Genomic DNA, 21983 nt, shown 5'->3' with positions numbered 1-21983 from the left:
CCTCTTTTTTTATATATAAAATAGTACAGCCGCACGGCTATACGCAGTTTTATAAAAATTTTTGAAAAACGTATAGCCGCACGGCTATACTATTTTACGAACCCTTTAAGTAGCATAATATGTATTTCTCCTTTTTAATTACTTTGATTAGTAATTATGTTTTAGTTATTATTTACTTAGTGAATATTAAAGGAAAAAAAGAAAAAGAAAAATTGAACTACTATTTATTAAGTAATATAATACATGAAATTAATTAAAATATTTAATACTAATTAAATAAATAATAATGAAAATATAATTACTAATTTAACTAATTAAATCAGTCAAATCTGTTATTTAATTTCTAAAAATAAAATTTTGAAACATTAATTAACCTAGACATCCTAATTTTATATTTAATTTTGTTTAAAAGACCTCTCCCGACGAAATGTTGTCGGGACAAGTCTATTAGACCTCTCCCAACAAAATTACGTCGGCATAGGTTATTTTGTCGGGAAAAAGCTAATCCGACAACTATTTTCCGGCATAGACCTATGCCGACGATATTTCGTCGGGAGAAGTGTTTATGTTATTTTTTAAATTTCTTTTAAAAAATATGTAAAATTAGTGTCTTTAAAATATAGTCTTATATATATATATATATACATATGTATGTCCGTATTTTTCAATAATACATTCGTATTCTATACACGTCTACTATTTTTTAAAAAGCAAACGTACAATAGTCGTATTGTACATGCACATACGTATTTCTAATGCTTAATACACATATTTTTTTACAAATATTTTAGTAATTCTCACAAAGTTCAGGTATTATACAAATAATTCTCACATATTATTAAATACGAATAATATATGTTATAAAAATTATACTAAAATATTATATAGTGACTTATTAATATCTACTTTGGATATGTTGAAACTAGCAAATTAATATCTATAAAGTACAAGCTAATGAAACTTGGAGGGTCCTCTTTTCTTTTTTTAATTTATATATTAAATAGTATAGATAGACCTTTTAGAATAGTATAGCTGTGCGGCAATATTACGATTTTTTTTTCCAAAAATAATATAGTGACACGTGGCGTCCAGTCGCTGGAGGGTCCTTTAAAAAAAATAAATAAATAAATTAGTACAGCCGGGCGGATATACTCTGTGTTTTTAATTTTTAGGAAAAGGTAGAATTGTATTGACGCGTGGCGCCTAATGATTGGGGTCCTCTTTTTTTATATATAAAATAGTACAGCCGCACGGCTATACTATTTTACGAACCCTTTAAGTAGCATAATATGTATTTCTCCTTTTTAATTACTTTGATTAGTAATTATGTTTTAGTTATTATTTACTTAGTGAATATTAAAGGAAAAAAAGAAAAAGAAAAATTGAATTACTATTTATTAAGTAATATAATTCATGAAATTAATTAAAATATTTAATACTAATTAAATAAATAATAATGAAAATATAATTACTAATTTAACTAATTAAATCAGTCAAATCAGTTATTTAATTTCGAAAAATAAAATTTTGAAAAATTAATTAACCTAGACATCCTAATTTTATATTTAATTTTGTTTAAAAGACCTCTCCCGACGAAATGTTGTCGGGACAAGTCTATTAGACCTCTCCCGACAAAATTTCGTCGGCATAGGTTATTTTGTCGGGAGAAACCTAATCCGACAACTATTTGCTGGCATAGAGCTATGCCGACGATATTTCGTCGGGAGAAGTGTTTATGTTATTTTTTAAATTTCTTTTAAAAAAATATGTAAAATTAGTGTCTTATATATATATATATATATATATATATATATATATATACATATGTATGTCCGTATTTTTCAATATTACATTCGTATTCTATACACGTCTACTATTTTTTAAAAAGCAAACGTACAATAGTCGTATTGTACATGCACATACGTATTTCTAATGCTTAATACACATATTTTTTTTACAAATATTTTAGTAATTCTCACAAAGTTCACGTATTATACAAATAATTCTCACATATTCTTAAATACGAATAATATATGTTATAAAAATTATACTAAAATATTATATAGTGACTTATTAATATCTACTTTGGATATGTTGAAACTAGCAAATTAATATCTATAAAGTACAAGCTAATGAAACTTGGAGGGTCCTCTTTTCTTTTTTTAATTTATATATTAAATAGTATAGATAGACCTTTTAGAATAGTATAGCCGTGCGGCAATATTACGACTTTTTTTTTTTCCAAAAATAATATAGTGACACGTGGCGTCCAATCGTTGGAGGGTCCTTTAAAAAATAAAATAAAATAAATTAGTACAGCCGGCCGGCTATACTCTGTGTTTTTAATTTTTAGAAAAAGGTAGAATTGTATTGACACGTGGCGCCTAATGATTGGGGTCCTCTTTTTTTATATATAAAATAGTACAGCCGCACGGCTATACGCTGTTTTATAAATTTTTTTGAAAAACGTATAGCCGCACGGCTATACTATTTTACGAACCCTTTAAGTAGCGTAATATGTATTTCTCCTTTTTAATTACTTTGATTAGTAATTCTGTTTTAGTTCTTATTTACTTAGTGAATATTAAAGGAAAAAAAGAAAAAGAAAAATTGAATTACTATTTATTAAGTAATATAATTCATGAAATTAATTAAAATATTTAATACTAATTAAATAAATAATAATGAAAATATAATTACTAATTTAACTAATTAAATCAGTCAAATCAGTTATTTAATTTCTAAAAATAAAATTTTGAAAAATTAATTAACCTAGACATCCTAATTTTATATTTAATTTTGTTTAAAAGACCTCTCCCGACGAAATTTTGTCGGGAAAAGTCTATTAGACCTCTCCCGACAAAATTTCGTCGGCATAGGTTATTTTGTCGGGAGAAACCTTATCCGACAACTATTTGCCGGCATAGACCTATGCCGACGAAATTTCGTCGGGAGAAGTGTTTATGTTATTTTTTAAATTTCTTTTAAAAAATATGTAAAATTAGTGTCTTTAAAATATAGTCTTATATATATATATATATATACATATGTATGTCCGTATTTTTCAATAATACATTCGTATTCTATACAAGTCTACTATTTTTTAAAAAGCAAACGTACAATAGTCGTATTGTACATGCACATACGTATTTCTAATGCTTAATACACATATTTTTTTACAAATATTTTAGTAATTCTCACAAAGTTCACGTATTATACAAATAATTCTCACATATTCTTAAATACGAATAATATATGTTATAAAAATTATACTAAAATATTATATAGTGACTTATTAATATCTACTTTGGATATGTTGAAACTAGCAAATTAATATCTATAAAGTACAAGCTAATGAAACTTGGAGGGTCCTCTTTTCTTTTTTTAATTTATATATTAAATAGTATAGATAGACCTTTTAGAATAGTATAGCCGTGCGGCAATATTACGATTTTTTTTTTTTCCAAAAATAATATAGTGACACGTGGCGTCCAATCGTTGGAGGGTCCTTTAAAAAATAAAATAAAATAAATTAGTACAGCCGGCCGGCTATACTCTGTGTTTTTAATTTTTAGAAAAAGGTAGAATTGTATTGACACGTGGCGCCTAATGATTGGGGTCCTCTTTTTTTATATATAAAATAGTACAGCCGCACGGCTATACGCTGTTTTATAAATTTTTTTGAAAAACGTATAGCCGCACGGCTATACTATTTTACGAACCCTTTAAGTAGCGTAATATGTATTTCTCCTTTTTAATTACTTTGATTAGTAATTCTGTTTTAGTTCTTATTTACTTAGTGAATATTAAAGGAAAAAAAGAAAAAGAAAAATTGAATTACTATTTATTAAGTAATATAATTCATGAAATTAATTAAAATATTTAATACTAATTAAATAAATAATAATGAAAATATAATTACTAATTTAACTAATTAAATCAGTCAAATCAGTTATTTAATTTCTAAAAATAAAATTTTGAAAAATTAATTAACCTAGACATCCTAATTTTATATTTAATTTTGTTTAAAAGACCTCTCCCGACGAAATTTTGTCGGGAAAAGTCTATTAGACCTCTCCCGACAAAATTTCGTCGGCATAGGTTATTTTGTCGGGAGAAACCTTATCCGACAACTATTTGCCGGCATAGACCTATGCCGACGAAATTTCGTCGGGAGAAGTGTTTATGTTATTTTTTAAATTTCTTTTAAAAAATATGTAAAATTAGTGTCTTTAAAATATAGTCTTATATATATATATATATATACATATGTATGTCCGTATTTTTCAATAATACATTCGTATTCTATACAAGTCTACTATTTTTTAAAAAGCAAACGTACAATAGTCGTATTGTACATGCACATACGTATTTCTAATGCTTAATACACATATTTTTTTACAAATATTTTAGTAATTCTCACAAAGTTCACGTATTATACAAATAATTCTCACATATTCTTAAATACGAATAATATATGTTATAAAAATTATACTAAAATATTATATAGTGACTTATTAATATCTACTTTGGATATGTTGAAACTAGCAAATTAATATCTATAAAGTACAAGCTAATGAAACTTGGAGGGTCCTCTTTTCTTTTTTTAATTTATATATTAAATAGTATAGATAGACCTTTTAGAATAGTATAGCCGTGCGGCAATATTACGATTTTTTTTTTTTCCAAAAATAATATAGTGACACGTGGCGTCCAATCGTTGGAGGGTCCTTTAAAAAATAAAATAAAATAAATTAGTACAGCCGGCCGGCTATACTCTGTGTTTTTAATTTTTAGAAAAAGGTAGAATTGTATTGACACGTGGCGCCTAATGATTGGGGTCCTCTTTTTTTATATATAAAATAGTACAGCCGCACGGCTATACGCTGTTTTATAAATTTTTTTGAAAAACGTATAGCCGCACGGCTATACTATTTTACGAACCCTTTAAGTAGCGTAATATGTATTTCTCCTTTTTAATTACTTTGATTAGTAATTATGTTTTAGTTCTTATTTACTTAGTGAATATTAAAGGAAAAAAAGAAAAAGAAAAATTGAATTACTATTTATTAAGTAATATAATTCATGAAATTAATTAAAATATTTAATACTAATTAAATAAATAATAATGAAAATATATATATTGTCCTTGTAAAAAAAATATATCAAATTAGTTTTGTTTGGTTGTCTTAATTAAACTTCCCCAGAGCCCAAGAGGCCCAAGGCCCAAGGCCCAAGGCCCAAGTCTTTGATTAATTTAATTTTTATTAATTGAAGTCAAGTCCAAAACCAAGCCCGTTAGCCCAACTCTCCAATGTTAACTGCACTTACTAAATCATCATAGTGCTTTGTTTATAAACACCTTAATAGGAGTGTGAATTTTCGATGTGGAATTTCTAATTTTTTTCACGCTTCTTCATAGTGTTACCAAGCCCTTCCCTGAATTTCTTTTCTACCTGATTTGCGGAAAAATGCCTTTCCTTTTCCACCATTGCCTATTCAATAGCAAGTCCGAAACACCATCTGATACTGTGGCCACTTTATCTCCATCCAAATGAGAGCTTTTATCATGCAGAAAGTCATCTTGGATACAAATGATATCCAAAATCGCATGCACCATTGAACTATTGAAATCAAACGCAACATGCGATAAGCTAAACAATTCATGTCCAGCCCAATGTAGATAGAAACCAGTTTACTTTCCATAAAGTTTCTCACAATTGAAGTACCACTTTTTTTCAAACATATAGGGTCTGCAGCAACTGTCAAACAGGAAAATGAGGACGTGAAAACAGGCAGGTATTCAATGGACACGCATTTTATTAACCAAAAATTATTACTTTTTATTCACTATGAGTGGGATGACTAATGACTACAGACAAATACACATTGTCATTACCGAGAAATAGTGGTAGTACTGGGGGTATGTCCACAGAAAGCACAGCTGATACTCATCAAGCTGTTAATCTCTCCTCAGTTGATTTCAATGGAGTTTGGTGAACCTATTCCTATATTATTATTTCGGATGTATCATAAATTGTTGCTTAATTGTTGCATGTGCTTGTGTTTCATGTAGGTTTTTGAGCTGACTGATCGGTGCATATTTACATATCATTTTGTACCCTTCTAGCTTATGATTTGGTTATGTTTTTGAGTTAAACTTGTGCTTTTAATCCTTTTTGTGTTTATCTTTCAGTTCATTGAGCTTTAGGTAATAATGAGGGCTTTGGATAGTAAATGATGCAATCCATGCATGTTAGGGCCTAATTTGGATGAATGGATGAAGAGCTTAAAGACAAACTCAATTTTGGCTACAGTCCCCTGCCAGCCCAGTTTCTTAGGTCATATTGCAAGCTTTGTTTCAGCAACCTACATAGCTCGGATGAGGCCACATTCTTCATGAAAGTTGTTCCAATGGGTGTATACTATAACATATCCGAAATTCAGCCCCATTGGATAATTGTGGAGTCTGTTACCTAGCAAACACAGAGCCATGCTCAGGATGGATTTTATCAGCGCGCAAAATGAGTTAGCAATTTGTTTTGGCCTTAACTTCCTCCTCCGACCTTGGATTGGCCCAAATGATATATGGCTGGAAAGAAGACATTCTGAACTTCAAGTTTGAGTGCTTAAAGTCTTAATTTGCTTAAGGGAAGCCCAATTCGTAAGCCCTTGAAGTTGCTGGTCATGCTGACCTCAGGATGAGCTATTATTTCTGGTTGGAAGCTTGGTCATGGTGACATGAAGATGAGCTAGGGCTGCTGGTGGGATTTATTAGTGAAGTGCATCAACCATTTCAGATTTTATAAAACAAAGTGTTGTATGCATTAGCCATACTTAATTCAGATTTTCAGCTTCCTTAGGCCTATATATAGTGAGGTTTCCCAAGCTTGTAAACACACCCCAAGGGGGGGAGCTCTCAAACACTTCTCTAGAGCTCCCTTCCCTTCTCTCCCTCAAATTCTCTTAGTTTCTCTTTCTAGTTTTCAATTGTTATAATGAGATCTTTGTGCTGAAATTCTCCTTAAGTTTTTCCAAGTTCTACTTAATTTTCATTGTTATGTAAATTCTTTTCTTTAGTTTCAAGTTTGATTAGTTTCCAAGTTTCAATTATGATTTTTGTTCTTATTCATTATGCTTATAAGTTAATATGCTAGTTTGAATGATTGATCACCATTTAGGCTTGCATGTTAGCTATCTTGGTTTGAATTAAGAGTAGACACCATGCTTTAATTCGAATTGAACTATGAATAGGAAGAGTATGTATGGACATTCGACAACAGGGATTAGATACATGCTTGGTTGTTTAAAATGTTCTTCTATGCTTAATGGGTTCCTAATGCTTAATTTTAGGTTAGACAACAAATGATCAAATTAGGGAATTAGGAACACAAGGTTATGACCAAACACCATGGCTTAATCATACATTAGCTAGAATCAATCCGTTAATCTAATTGAACTTGGGAACTTATCTACTTGAGTTAGTTATTTTCTTTCTTCCTTGTTTTATTTATTTCCTTTCTTTTTCATTTCTGTTTTGTGTAGGGAAACTAAATTGGATCATTCAATCACCAATCCCTGTGGAATCGACCTCGCACTTACATACGCTAAACTACCAACGGTTCGTGCACTTGCGAGTATCACAAGTTGAGGATGCAGCTTAATCCATTTTGGTGCAGCTGTATCTACACAACACTGACCTCAACACAAGGAAAATAAGCCTCCTGATGGAAAATAAGCCTCTTCTAGCCAGCAATGACTCGGGTTTATCCTCAGATTTATTGTGAGGAAAGTGCCTATTTATGAAAGGCATTCACTGCTCCTGTCACCCCATCTTCGTCATCCATGGCCTTGGCAATTTCAACAGCATGCTCTTTAACCTTTCAACCGAAAATAGTTATTTCTTTGTTAATTTAATCTATTCAGGTCCATGCAAGGGGTTGAAATAACAAAAAATAACCCAAGAGTTGTGACAAGTATTTGCATGTTGAAATTGATTACAAAACAATGTCAACTTCAATTAAATCAGTGCGTATGCATGTGTGATAAGTTTACACTCAAGAAATGACAAATTATATGTAAATCACTTGGAAGTTTAAAAAGAAAATGGTAAATACCTTTGGATCTAACATGAAGCGTATGGCATCGACCAACTTTTCAAGCGAGAATTCATCAGCTGGAATGGGTGCAGGACCTACTTCTCTGGCATGCACCCTCTCCCCCCAAAATGGCTGGTCCCCAAAGAATGGTACAATTGTGGTTGGACACTAAAAAGAACACAGAATATGAGCCAAATGAGTAACTGAATCATTTACAAATGTAAGACTCCCCAAGAATATAGCATTATCAATTACCGCCGCTTTCAGACCAGCAGCAGTTGTCCCAGCACCCCCATGATGCACCTAAGAAAATTTTTCATATCCAGTGAGAAACCGAGAGTAGCCTAGTTATCCAATAGGGGAACAAAACAACAAAACGACAAAAAGGTGCATCAAGTTCATGTGACGTTCTGAACACCAGTGCAGTGAAATCCCAACCAAATTAAAAAGAATTAAAAGCATTGAATTTTACCACAGCAGAGCATCGTTGGAATAGCCAATCATGGGGGCAGTTGTCCACTAAATACACAGAATCACTTGGTTCTGCCACTGAGAAGAGAAATATATGAAGGCTTTCAGATGTAAAGAAGCATAAGAATACAATGTGCTTGAAAGTAATCTTTTTTAAGAATCAAGACTTACAATTACCAAGGCCACCCCAGCCTCGGTTGATGACGCCTATCTGTCCAGTTATTCCAGAGCTTGAAGAATAATATTGGTCATTTTCTCTGGTTCTTCAAGAGGCTAATACAATACACATAAAAAAAATTTAGCAAGCAAGACAATTTACCATTTCAATCAAATTTACAATCAAGTAACCTTAACTACGCAATTCAGAGGTATACTCTGGATGTATTAGACATGCCTCAGTCAAATTAGATATTGAACAACTGAACAACCAAAGGATCGATTTGTCATCTGTCATGAATAGACCTCCACAAGCTGTTCGTTGGGGACCAACATGAAGGTGGTCACTCTTTGGAGATTGTGGCTTTGGTTGATTGTTTTAATTGGGAAGGAACAAGTAATTTTTTTAGGGTAAGGACAAACAGAGCTACTCTGGGAAAAGAATATTAAACATGAATAGAGAAAGCTGCAACAAACTCACAAGGCTATCAAATCCAATATAGACAGGCTGTTCACCAGCTTCAAGCCACTCCCCAAGTGAATCTGGGGGTTCATAATTTGAAGCAAGGTCAAGAAAACAAAAAACAACAACATCAACCTTCGGTCCCCAATCTGCCAAACAAGTAAAACGTAGAGCATATCAGCAAATAATCAGCATACTGTATTCTCATTTGGTGAGGCTTCTGCAATATTATCAGCATACTATTGCTAGAACAAGAAGAAGCCCATGTAATAAGATATGCTTAATAATCCAAAACCACCATGAGGATTCTGAAATGATCACCATATATCTCTATCATATCTTCAGCAAGAAATTTAAAAAAAAAAGTCTGAGTAATGGCAGAAGGCATCTTCTGTTACTCTTTCTCCATATTAAATGAAATTATAACTTTAGTTTACTTTTAATGAAATAAATTACCTCGAAGATTCATAAACTAGTGGAGGGATCTAGTAGACAGTAGATTGTGAAATTATTCACATACATTTTTAGCCAACGAGATTATCAACATACTTTAAAGTGCAAAACAAGTAAGAAACAAGGTGAAGAGTAGTAAGGAAATCCACAAGGAAAAAAAATAGTAACAAGCTCTGCGAGTTCATAGTTGAGCTGCATCTAGTGGTATCAAAGCGTCCTTTCTGCATTTTGCATCCTTCCTTGAGTTTAAAGCAAAGAGCTCTCATAGCAGATGCTGCATGTGCCCTGGACAAAGCAAAAATGATGAGCTTTGATGAGAAAAGTAGCAACTTCTCTTGTACAGAAATTGGTCGAATTGCAAGCCACTTTTATGTTCAATGCTCAAGTGTTGAAACATAAAATGAAATGTTGAGACGCCACATGAATGAGACTGAGGTTATTGTTTTTGTGAACTATTTTCTCTGTATTTTTACTCTATTTTCCTACCAGTTACACCCCATTCATTTCTTCTATCAAACTCGTTTTCAGAAAAGAATCCTAAAAATACACTTTAGAATTTTAAACATTAATATTTAAAAGGCTATACTATTTAAATTACAGTTTCTGAGAGTGAATCCAGAAGCAGGACTCTTCTTGTTTGATTCTAGTTATCGCCGATGTATTAGTGAGCAGAAGTTTACAGCCCGCGTATTGAACTGTAGAGTGGTATATGCTACAAGAAGGTTTCTTTTTCCTTAGGCCCTCCTTTGTGTAGTGTCTGTATTTGAATGATTATTTAACTGATTGATATTTTTTCTGCCAGGTTGTTGACTCACTCAAGCAAGGTTAACATGCAATGGTATTCGTTCATTCTCGAAAGGACACAGCAACAACAGATCAGAAATTGGTATACGTTTATATTCCATCTTCTTTTGTACGATACGTTTCCTTTGGAGTATATGTGCCATTTCTTTTCTCTTATATTGTTTTTAGTTTTGGAGTTAATGATATTGCTCTGGTTCAAAAAGATAAAATTTATCAACAGAACATGACTTAAGTGAAAAATAAATATACTGTTGTACTAAAAAACTAGGATCTATATTGATGCAGTAATCATTAGAAGTTTGATTTTACACATCTAACGCAGAAACAGTGGCTTTCTAAAAGGGAAATAATAATACGATCATCCGAAATTATACTAGCAGTGTGAGTGGCAATTGGGAAATGTGTGAACTTATTGGGATAGTTTTTGAAGTTCCTTAAGGTGTCAGGTAAATGGATTATAAGGACCATGTGGGTATAATTTGAAAGGGATGCGATATTAAATATAATCTGAAAGGATAAAATCTTTTTTTGACATTTAAATTCTTATAGAGCAGCCACCAATGTGATTTATCATAGCAAGATGAACTTGTTTCAATTTTTTATTTTATAATTCTTCTATGTCAATCACGTAAGAAGTGTTATGCTCTGCTTTCACTGTTAACCACTTATCACATGTTCAATAGGTTGAAGTTGCTCACAAGTTTGAAGGACTAGAGCATTTTAAGAATGATGAACACCCACAGTTTTCGTTGATCCAGGCATGAAAAAAAGATGAAGAAAGAATAATTTATTTCCTGGATCTTATTATTGGTATCACACCTTTTATTTATTTTAGTGCATGCATAAATAGAAATTATAAGAGTATAGCCGCGCGGCTATACTCTCCAAATACAGTATATTAACAGTATAGCCGATCAGCTTTAAATACAATATTTTACCATTACAGCCGCAAGGCTCGACTTTATAAATAGAAATTATAAACGTACAGCCGAACGGCTATACTTTCTAATTACATTCGAATATTTTAAAAGTACAGCCGACCGGCTATACTCTTTAAATATATTCGAACGGACACGAAGCTTGCACTCGCAGAGGACGGAACTTTCTCTCGCAGTCACTGCTTCGTCCTCCGGGTTCGGCACCGAAAAAAGACCCAACCCTCCTAGGCGCCCGCCTAGCCACCGCCTAGCTACTACCTAGCCGCCTAGCCACCGACTAGCGACAGCCTAGCCGCCTAGCCGCCCGCCTAGGCCGACTTTTCAGACACTGCCATTGACTGAAAGTCTGAAACTCGAAATTGAAAACATTTAGCTGCAAATTTGTGCTTGAGATTGGGAAGCCGAAGCAGTGAAGCACAAGTCAGATCCATAGAAGAACAGATCATGAGACTCTTAATTCATCTAATTCCATTCCTCGCCCTGTTTCCCGCCTTATTTCTTCTCTCTTCGCACTGACGACATGGCGCAGAAGAAAAAAATACAAAATTTGCTGACTTGGTGTCTGTCTTCTGTGGAAGGAAATGATGAAGTTGTCCTATCATGGAGTTTCTATGGTCTTGCCAATAACAAGGTTCTGTGAATGGCATGCGTTAGGCTACTTGAATTCAAATTGATTCTGAAGTTTAAACATTTCTGTGAATGGCATGCGTTTAGCTTCTCTTGCTATGCTTATTCTTTAATATGCAAATGACATTTAAGCGAAAGCGGCAATCAAGAACAAATCCTGTACAGGGACATGAGTGCCGTAATTCACTTTTTGTTGCAAGTTCATTTGATTGATAAGCGTTCATCAGAACATTACAACAGCAATTCTGTGGTGAGATTTTAGAAAGTTGGAACCTGTTCACTTTTTTTAGTTTGTTTCATAGGGAATGTTGAATGTCAATCATCTTTATGTAGATAATTTAATAATCCCTCCTTCCCTATTTTTCCTCTAATAATTTTGTTCTTGAAAAAAATACTGAAAAGAAAAAGGTTTTAAGGGATTACCAGATACCACCAGAATGTGCCCTATTCCACCGACCTTTGGAAGCGTATCTAGTTGAGATGAACATTTAGATTTGGTTCTTTAATTTAGGTTTCTATGAAGATCTTCTCTTAGTTGTCTTAGACCTATAATTTATTTTTAAGGTCATTGCTATATTCTGTCTCACCTGCCTCTTTTTCTTGCCATGTATGTTTTGTGTGCCTGTGTTGGGGGTAACCTGAAGCACTGTGGAAAATGCCTTCAGTCGTATCATCTCCAATGCCTAGATAAGCCCCAAAAGGAAAAGAAACACATTGAAGTATCTGGCACAAGACAAATACCAATTAAAACTGTTCCGACAAGTCTTGATGAGGTTCCTTATTCCCAAAGGGATGCATATGGGAATAAGTCTAGTGGCAAGAAAGTAGGCTCATCTTCAAATGCTAATGTTGGAGCATTGGTTGATGATAATAATGTTGGAGGGAGGTTAATTTCTCAATTGGTGATGAATTCCACTGTAATTACTGCTGATTTTGTAAGACAAAAATCATCAGCAGCAGCAGCAGCATTTGAAAGAAAAAGCAGCTCTGAATGTGATGGTAGCTCGCCAAGATTGAATACATCAAACTTAGAAGACACTGATTCATTCTCTAGAAATAAGTTAGATAAATTAGGTGGTGATTTAGCTTGCGCGAAACAAGTTGACCACCCCATTGATTACTTTCTGCCGAAGGAATAAAAGAAAAAAGGATATGGATGAGTCTAATATACAAAGGAAATCACTGCCCGTGGAAAATAGCTGCTCATTGATAACCAAATTGAATAATTATGTTTGTACTAATACCAGTTCTTATGAAGAAACTTTCCCTGAAAACTGCTCAGTAGATCATGAAGCAGATTTGAAGCACTCCAGGGAGGTATGTAGTATGAAGCCTCCTTTTGTCAATTTGGAAATAATGTATCCGCCTATGAGCACAAACACAATCATGTGAAATGAGAAATAGAAAATAAGTTGCGACATGGAAAATACATTCTCATTTACATGTATTCTATAATAATAAATATGTATAAAAACAAGGTCAGAATAAAAGGTGCATCATTATTAGTGCTTAGTTGCCCTCGAGTGGCTGACTGACTCCACTATTATGTGCATTCTTAACCTGATACTTCATTTCTGTATATGTAATTTGTAATCACCGATCTAATTTCTTTGCTACGGATCTTTGGTAAATGCACACTCCAAAATAGGGGAAAAATTACGACCAATAATACTATACCATGTAGAAGTGCTATCACACACGTGTCATAGCGTTATTGGTCAGGGATAGTAAAATAGTGCTATCTCTGTTTCATGAAAGTTAATAGGCCAGGTGATATATATGCAAAATCACCTATTTTATATAATAGTATGAATTTTTACTGTGCTAACCCCGTTTCATGAAAATTTTGACAAATAAAATAAAATAATCCCCATTTCATGAAAGTTAATAGGCCATGTGAATATGCAAAATTTCTACTGTGAATTTTTCATTGAGTTGATTAGTAAGTATCACTTATCTTTAATACGTGCTCAATTAACAAAGATTTTTTCCAACAACCGAAAAAATTAACAAAGATTTTCGCCTAGAAAAGCTGCTGATATGTCATCGTTTGATTGGGTCACTGACATGGCATCATTTCGTTGGGTCGCTGACATGGCATGGTGCCACGTGGAAAACAAGAACGAATATCCAAAGGCACCCTTCCTCCTCAGTGCTCCCGTAGCAGTCACAGTGTCAAACGTGAAATGACGTTGTGATCAGATCCCACCAAAAATCACTCGTTAGAAATTAAAATTAAAATTTGAAAAATAAAAAATTAAAGAAATTTTGCCCCTGTCGCTCTCTGGACTCTCTCTCTCTCTCTAAAGTCTGTCTCTGAAAAGTCTTTGAGTTCCTCTCTCCAAGGAGCTGTTGAAACCCTAACCCAATCTGGCTACAATCACATTCATTCGTCTGACTCGTTCACTGGTAAGACTATGTTCGTCTTTGATCTCCTTCTCTCTCTCTCTCCAATTCTCGATTTTGGGTTGCTGTTGTGATTATTATAGAGATCTAAATAGTCGCTTTGATTCGCGACGCTCAATTTCAAATATAGAGCTTTTGCATTTGGATCTCATTGGGGTTCATTGTGAATTTTAAATGAATTTTCCATCTTCATTATTGTTTTGTTTGGGTGGCGAGAAAATGAGCGCTGAAGTTGAGAGATTCAACGTTTGTTTGGGCATTATTTCTCTTGTTGTGCTGCTTTCCGTTAGCATTCTCGCGGAAACAAAATAAAGCATTCAAATAACTTTTGGTCTTCCATTTTGGCTTTTGAATTGATCATTTTAGTCTATTGGACTGTGAATTTTACAATTGGGCACGAGTTTTTTATTTTTTTATTTTTATTTTTTATGTTTTCTGTCTCAGAAATGTTAGTTTTCGTTACTAGAGTTTAGTGTTACTACAATAGGAGAGTTGTTAGGCCATTTTAATGAAAAGGTAGCTCATTTGTCTTTCTTCTTTTTTTGGTCGAAAAGGTAGCTCATTTGTCTGATTTCGTTTTTCTAGTATTTTTTAAGTGTTACACAAATATTCAATCAGATTTGGCTGCGTGAAAATTTTGATAGTTGTAATCAGTGAGCTAATTTGTCAATGTAATATGAAAATTCAAAATTTCATTGTACAGTCAACAAATTAATGGGTTTTTCTTTAATAGAGAAGTGGCTTGTCATAAAAGAGACTTGAAGACAACTATTTCTCATTCAAATCTGGATTTCTGGGGTGGGAAGAAGGAGAGAAGATTTTGAGTTCAGAGGACTGCTGGACCATTAGCCAAAGATACTGCTTCTATACTTGTATGAGGTGAAGTACTTGAAGTAATTTTTCTGGCTGAATAAGAACTTCAAAATTCAGCGTCCAGGTTCAGGGGGCGACTTGCCCCAAGGTGGCGAGTACAGTCCTTTTCCTGTAGCTCGGAAGGTGAATTCCAGCCATTCTTTGGTCATGGATGTCGATGTGGAGGATGGTAATTTGGGGCCTTACCAAGACAGGCCAAGGACATTCCCTAACATGCGTGGTAAATCTTACAACCCATTGGTAAGAATGTTATGCCCACTTTAGTACCTGTTTTCTAATTAGTGTTTGTTTAGTGTAGGGAAAACTTATGTCTCTATGTTTTTTGCTAGGCGCATTTTGTCTTTATTTTGTTTGTATCACCTTAAATTGAGAGAAACAAAGTTGAGAAAAACAATGTCCACTTTGGAGGTGACAATCATTGGTTGCATGCAGAAAATTGCTTTACAGTTCATCTGGGGCAAGAGCTGTACATCAAAATTGTGCATAATAATAACCATCCATGTAGCCTAGACCTTTTGAACTCATTTTTACATATTGCTCATTTGGCTTAACATATGTGAAATTATATGTAACATTTCCATAAGCAAATTCTTCTGCTATTTGTGCAGATATTTCGAATTCTGATGCGAATAAATGTCCGTGTTCTCTTTGTGATTTTACTTCTGGCACTTGGAGTGGTCTTTTACATTGGAGCAAGCACTTCTCCTATCATTGTATTCGTCTTCTCAATTTGTATTATCAGCTTCCTTGTGTCTTTGTACCTTGCTAGATGGGTTCTCGCAAAAGATGAGGGACCTCCGGAAATGGGTCAGGTACATCTTCTTCCAATGTCTTTATCTATAAAGTGTTATTAAAATTGATGTATCTGTATTCTATTCATTCATGATCCATTTGACGTATTATGTAACCAATAATTTATGAGTCTCTTTCCTCTTTCATTTTTTATTTTTGATAGGAATAGGATACAAGACATGATTAATAAAAAGTGATGGTAGATGTCCTCTGAAGGAAAAAATCAAAACTCAAAACCATATTTGCCTAAACAAACAAGCTAAATAGAAAAAGTCAGCTAAAACCCAAAACCATCATCTGCCTACACAAATCAGCTAAATAGACATGAGTTAATTGTATATGACTGAAGAAAGGCATAATAGTCAGTGGCCCAACTGATTTTTTGGGTAGTAAACTAGAGTCTGGGTAGTCTGATAAGTCCCCCCTCATGTCCAAACTATGAGGTTTGTGTTCTGTTTTTGAAGACTGAAAAAACTAAAGATGGTATTGACCCGTTGTTAAATGGTGACATTCTTTAACTCTGCATGTACTTTTGTTGAGCTTGTCATTTCCTTTTTCAGATATCAGATGCAATACGTGATGGCGCTGAAGGTTTCTTCAGGACCCAGTATGGGACCATCTCTAAGATGGCATTTTTACTAGCTGCGGTTATCTTTTGCATATATTTGTTTCGCAATACGACTCCTCAGCAGGAGGCATCTGGTATCGGGAGGTGATAATATGTGTTTCATATTCATTATGATACCACTTATCCTCTTCACCCCGTTCGAAAGAAAAGATCTATCAACATATATTGATGATTTTACGAACTTGCTGATGCAGGTTCACTTCCGCATATATTACGGTAGCTGCATTTCTTTTGGGAGCTTTGTGTTCAGGTGCTGCTGGTTATGTTGGGATGTGGGTTTCAGTTCGTGCGAACGTTCGAGTCTCTAGTGCTGCAAGACGGTCTGCAAGGGAGGCATTGCAGGTCTGTGTCCTATCTAGTTAACTGTCTGAGAACACATCAGATTCATATCTTAAAGGGGAAATAATACGTGCAGATAGCTGTTCGTGCTGGTGGTTTTTCTGCTATGGTGGTGGTTGGTATGGCTGTAATTGGTATAGCCATCCTGTATGCCACATTTTATGTTTGGTTGGAAGTGGATTCGCCAGGTTCAATGAAGGTTACTGACTGTATGTGTTGACTCTCCCTGCTCCTTTGCTTATGATTATGATATTTATTGCATAAATTTAAACAATTTTTGTTTATCATTCATGTTTCTATTATCCTATGATGAGACATTAAAGTGTGCAGATATCACTTATCGTCAGTTTTTGTGTTTACTTTTTTTTTATTATGTGAATATCTTTTGGATTATCTTGCTTTGCTGTGTTGATTTATTTAAAATTTGGTTTGCGGGGTCATGGTTAGAATCTGTTCAATCCGTTTGATATTGTATTCACAACCTTATAACTACCCTTTTGCTCTGGTTTAACCTGTTCTTGACGTAAACATACATTTAGTTGAAACGGTTATATTGGATGGTCTCAACCTAATAGCTATATGATCGTGTTAGCTGTTTGACTGCATACACATTTTTTATGCTTACCATTTTGACTATTATATATAAATTACTATTTCCATTGTTTTGTTAGATATTTTGCTTGACTTTGATGTACTTTGTTTTCAGTGCCCCTTCTTCTTGTTGGATATGGATTCGGAGCATCTTTTGTTGCCTTATTTGCTCAGTTGGGTGGTGGAATATACACAAAAGCTGCTGATGTTGGAGCAGATCTTGTGGGAAAAGTAGAGCAGGGAATTCCTGAAGATGACCCTAGGAATCCTGCAGTGATTGCAGATCTGGTATTTTTCTCCTTTGTTGGCTTCATTTAAGAGCCTGTGCATAGCCACTGAAGCTTGTTGTTTGGGTTAAAACAATCCCTGATCTGATGTTCACCTTTTTATCCTTGTATGACTTTTTTCATTAAAGTTGAGGTGGAAATGAAAGGAAGAAACGGTGAACATCGGATGTTTTTTAAATCCTGAAATCTGAGGCAGTAAAGTTCATTGAAGACCAAGATTCCATTTTTTGTGTGTTTCATATAAACTGTTAAATGTTTTATTATTCCATTATTATGGGTTTCAAAGTCATTTAAACTTTTTATTTTCTCATAAGGTGATAGGCAGGGCACCTCTGCCCACCTTGAAGTATGTTGTAAGGCTCAATGTGTGGAGATGCGCTTTGCGTTAAAAAAAATTGAGTTATCAAACTTAACATCTAGAAAAATTGAATGGCGGATGATTTGTTTTGTAGATGTGTGAATTGAGAAAATTGTTAATGTATCAAAGGTGGAGGTAGTTGGTGATGTTATTTTCTCTTCAGGCATTGAGTACCCTCAATTCTTACGGAGGAATTCCTTGTATGCATAAATGTTCAACAAGATAATGTGACGATAAATTACAAACAAAAAAAAGGATAATCGTTTAAAGTATAAAAAAATGTTTGTCTTTCTGTTATTGTTGTTTCATAATTATAGACATTCATTAACTTGCATGCAGATTTTGCAGTCATATTAGAAATGGAAAAAAATGGTTTGAGCCTTTTATCCATAGTTGAGAACATCACTGAATAAATTTCTATCACGTCTGCTACCTTTAAATGTGTAAGTTTATTGATTTTACTCCATTGAAATTAAGGTTGGAGATAATGTGGGCGATTGCGCAGCTCGTGGTGCTGATCTTTTTGAGAGTATTGCAGCCGAAATAATTAGTGCTATGATACTTGGGGGAACAATGGCTCAACGTTGTAAAATTGAAGGCAAGCACAAGTTTTGGTGTTATATTTATTCATGCACACAAACACTCCCTCGTGTCTGCATGTGTTGAAAGAGGGAGGGGGTTGACCATTTCTTTTATGTTACTGATTTTGTTCAAACCGGGTATCTATTTCTCTGAGAGACTCACCTTTACATTCACTATTTTGTGCAGATCCGTCTGGTTTCATATTGTTTCCTCTGGTTGTTCACTCTTTTGATCTGGTGATTTCATCGGTTGGAATATTTTCAATTAGGGGTACACGTGATTCTGGTGGAAAGGCTTCTTCGGAGGATCCAATGGCAATTCTACAGAGAGGATATTCTGTTACAATAGTTTTGGCTGTTCTGACATTTGGTGCGGTAATACTTCATTGACCATTGCGTTATGATTCTGTTTATTTTGTAGCAAATAACAAAAGAAATCAGCGGATAGTTACGATTTATGTTTTATATTCTTTGTCATTTGAAAATATTAGTGTTTTAAGTTTAGACTTTAGAAGCTTTGCTTATTTTAGTTTTGAGACACTATTGTCATTGCGGTTGTTTTATTCTACAGTCTACCCGATGGCTGCTTTACACCGAGCAAGCACCATCTGCCTGGTTTAACTTTGCCTTATGTGGGTTAGTTGGCATTATCACGGCATACATTTTTGTTTGGATTACCAAGTATTATACCGACTACAAACATGAGCCTGTACGCATGTTAGCCCTTTCGAGCTCCACAGGTCATGGGACTAATATAATTGCTGGAGTCAGTTTGGGTCTGGAATCAACAGCTCTTCCTGTTCTTGTCATTAGTGTATCTATTATCTCAGCTTTCTGGCTGGGCCAGACCTCTGGCCTAATGGACGAAAATGGAATTCCAACTGGTGGGCTTTTCGGCACAGCTGTAGCAACAATGGGAATGCTCAGTACTGCTGCTTATGTTCTCACTATGGATATGTTTGGTCCAATAGCCGATAATGCTGGTGGAATTGTAGAGATGAGTCAGCAGGTAGCCCTGTTATGAATTCGTTAACATTCTTGTCTCAGTTCTGAAGACTATTCTTGTTTCTTTTTATATTGTTTGGTTTTTATAATAATTTAGCGTGAACATCTCCTTACAGCCTGAAAGTGTCCGGGAGATCACTGATGTTCTTGATGCAGTAGGAAACACTACAAAAGCTACCACTAAAGGATTTGCCATAGGATCTGCTGCACTTGCATCATTTCTTCTGTTTAGTGCGTATATGGATGAGGTTGCTACATTTGCTCGTGAACCTTTCAAACAGGTAAGAAAGCCAGCTTTCCCAGTATTGATATTTCCCCCTCTTTAAATACTATTCAGCCCTGTCTTAATTTGAAATTTATGATGATTGCCAGGTTGATATTGCCATTCCAGAAGTTTTCGTTGGTGGATTGTTAGGCTCTATGCTTATATACTTATTTAGTGCTTGGGCCTGTTCAGCAGTTGGTCGAACTGCTCAAGAGGTTGTTAAGGAAGTAAGAAGGCAATTTATTGAGAGGCCCGGTATAATGGTTAGTAAAGTTTTCGTAGCAATTCCCCTGTTGTTAATCCTTAGCATTTTTTATAACCAAAAAGTCTTTACTATTATAAATTCAGCTCTTCTTTGGGTTCACAGGCTTCACCACAATACTATTATACAGACACCCTAAATGTCATTTAAATGCACGATTAATTCACGCAAATTATTTAAAGTGGATATTAATTGCAAATGAATTAAAACTGATTGTCAAGACAAAATGGTATTATTGTACATAAAAGGAATGTAACCCCTTCAAATTATGCTTTTTCTGTAGGACTATAAAGAGAAGCCAGATTATAGTCGTTGTGTTGCTATTGTAGCATCTGCATCTTTAAAGGAGATGATAAAACCTGGCGCCCTGGCTATTGTTTCACCTATAGCGATTGGTTGGTTAATCTTGTTTTTCCTCTTAATTTCTTTCATGTTTGACCATTCTTCCTTACACAAAGTATTTTTTTTTGTTGGTTACTCTTTGCGTAAGCTTTCCAATACTACATGATGAAGGATTAATTCTTGTTCGTATCTTTTGCAGGTATAGCGTTCCGGATCTTTGGATATTATACTGGGCAGCCTCTACTCGGTGCTAAAGTTGTAGCTTCCATGCTGATGTTTGCAACAGTTTCTGGTATTCTCATGGCACTGTTCCTGAACACAGCCGGTGGTGCCTGGGACAATGCAAAGAAGTACATTGAGACAGGGGTTCTCGGAGGCAAAGGAAGTGATAGCCATAAGGCTGCTATTACAGGAGATACGTAAGTCCCGTCTCTATCTCTCTCTACATTTCTTGTGCGTTGGAAAGAGTTTTGAGTACTGTTCCTTTTGTTCAGTTTTTAATGGTATCTGAGTTCTTGGAAATAATTATATGATCTGGTTTTATTTGTTGTGCAGTGTGGGTGACCCGTTCAAAGACACAGCTGGACCTTCGCTTCATGTTCTCATTAAGATGCTCGCAACAATAACGCTGGTTATGGCTCCTGTCTTCCTCTGAGAGTTGTTTATAACAATTGCGGTTGTGCCACTTTACCGCACCCCCTTTCCTTCATCTTGAATACTTAGTGGCAAAAATACAGATAGGATTTTTTTGGATGTATATTGAGGGTGCCTGATTCATAGTCTTACCAAATTATCGCTTTTACGATTGGACCTTGAATAATTAATGTTAATTGGCTTCTCATTCTAGTTCAATGTAACGTCTATGACGTATTATTCTCTACGAAATTGATCCCAATACATAATTCATCCTCTGTTTCGAGGCTTTCTGTATATTTTTTTTTCCTTTCTAATGAAACAATAAATTGAAGTGACATAATGATAGCTCAGCAGAGGTTCTATTTGGTTGGTGATACCATGTCAAAGAACTTCTGAATTGGAATTGCATGACTCAAATTAAACGGTTTTCCTTTGGTGTGAATTAGTTTGCTTGCCGTGGTAGTTTTGGTCTCCGGACTAGTATATTGCAAGTAGTCCAAGCAGAACCATACTCCTTTTCCCATTTTCTATTAAGATAAATCTGTTCACATCACACAACGTCACTTGGGCTTTCTGTTTTCTTGGTCAATGTCAACAGGTCTTTACA

The 21983-nt window shown here is 34.3% G+C and overlaps 1 protein-coding gene and 1 long non-coding RNA gene across 4 annotated transcripts; one reads left to right on the top strand and one right to left on the bottom strand.

Annotated features, from left to right (window-relative positions):
- Window positions 1–7726: 7726 nt before the first annotated feature.
- LOC148295423 (uncharacterized) lies at window positions 7727–9867 on the bottom strand. Of its 2 annotated transcripts, XR_015834817.1 has the most exons (7): window positions 9646–9867; window positions 9208–9338; window positions 8742–8843; window positions 8572–8648; window positions 8355–8402; window positions 8118–8267; window positions 7727–7880 (listed from the first exon to the last, which is right to left on the bottom strand). It is a non-coding gene; the product is annotated as an uncharacterized LOC148295423 (long non-coding RNA). The 2 variants fall into 2 exon arrangements; XR_015834816.1 differs by lacking the exon at window positions 9646–9867 and having other exon boundaries at window positions 9208–9627.
- A 4351-nt stretch (window positions 9868–14218) lies between these two features.
- Window positions 14219–21625, top strand: LOC110761656 (pyrophosphate-energized membrane proton pump 2). Of its 2 annotated transcripts, none has more exons than XM_021964189.2 (15): window positions 14219–14420; window positions 15156–15530; window positions 15899–16102; window positions 16643–16794; window positions 16905–17052; window positions 17126–17258; window positions 17756–17928; window positions 18763–18883; window positions 19054–19241; window positions 19438–19875; window positions 19988–20152; window positions 20244–20399; window positions 20682–20793; window positions 20940–21159; window positions 21296–21625. In XM_021964189.2, the coding sequence occupies exons 2-15, from the start codon at window positions 15438–15440 to the stop codon at window positions 21393–21395; spliced, it is 2403 nt and encodes an 800-aa protein (XP_021819881.1). In that variant the 5' UTR covers window positions 14219–14420; window positions 15156–15437; the 3' UTR covers window positions 21396–21625. The 2 variants fall into 2 exon arrangements, with proteins under 2 accessions (XP_021819881.1, XP_021819880.1); XM_021964188.2 differs by having other exon boundaries at window positions 15151–15530.
- The last annotated feature ends 358 nt before the right edge of the window (window positions 21626–21983 follow it).

Source organism: Prunus avium, chromosome 3 (assembly GCF_965620075.1).
Source record: "Prunus avium chromosome 3, drPruAviu1.hap1.1, whole genome shotgun sequence".
NCBI classification, from domain to species: Eukaryota; Viridiplantae; Streptophyta; class Magnoliopsida; order Rosales; family Rosaceae; genus Prunus; species Prunus avium.
The sequence above is the reverse complement of the archived record's forward strand: the minus strand, read 5'-3'. Positions and strand labels throughout refer to the sequence as shown.

Excerpts from the sequence above, each read along its gene's own strand:
- LOC110761656 (XM_021964189.2), top strand. The coding sequence starts at position 15,438 with ATGGATGTCGATGTGGAGGATGGTAATTTGGGGCCTTACCAAGACAGG. Across the intron at positions 15,531-15,898 it reads GTAAATCTTACAACCCATTG|ATATTTCGAATTCTGATGCG; the intron begins GTAAGAATGTTA and ends CTATTTGTGCAG. Across the intron at positions 20,400-20,681 it reads TTGAGAGGCCCGGTATAATG|GACTATAAAGAGAAGCCAGA; the intron begins GTTAGTAAAGTT and ends CTTTTTCTGTAG.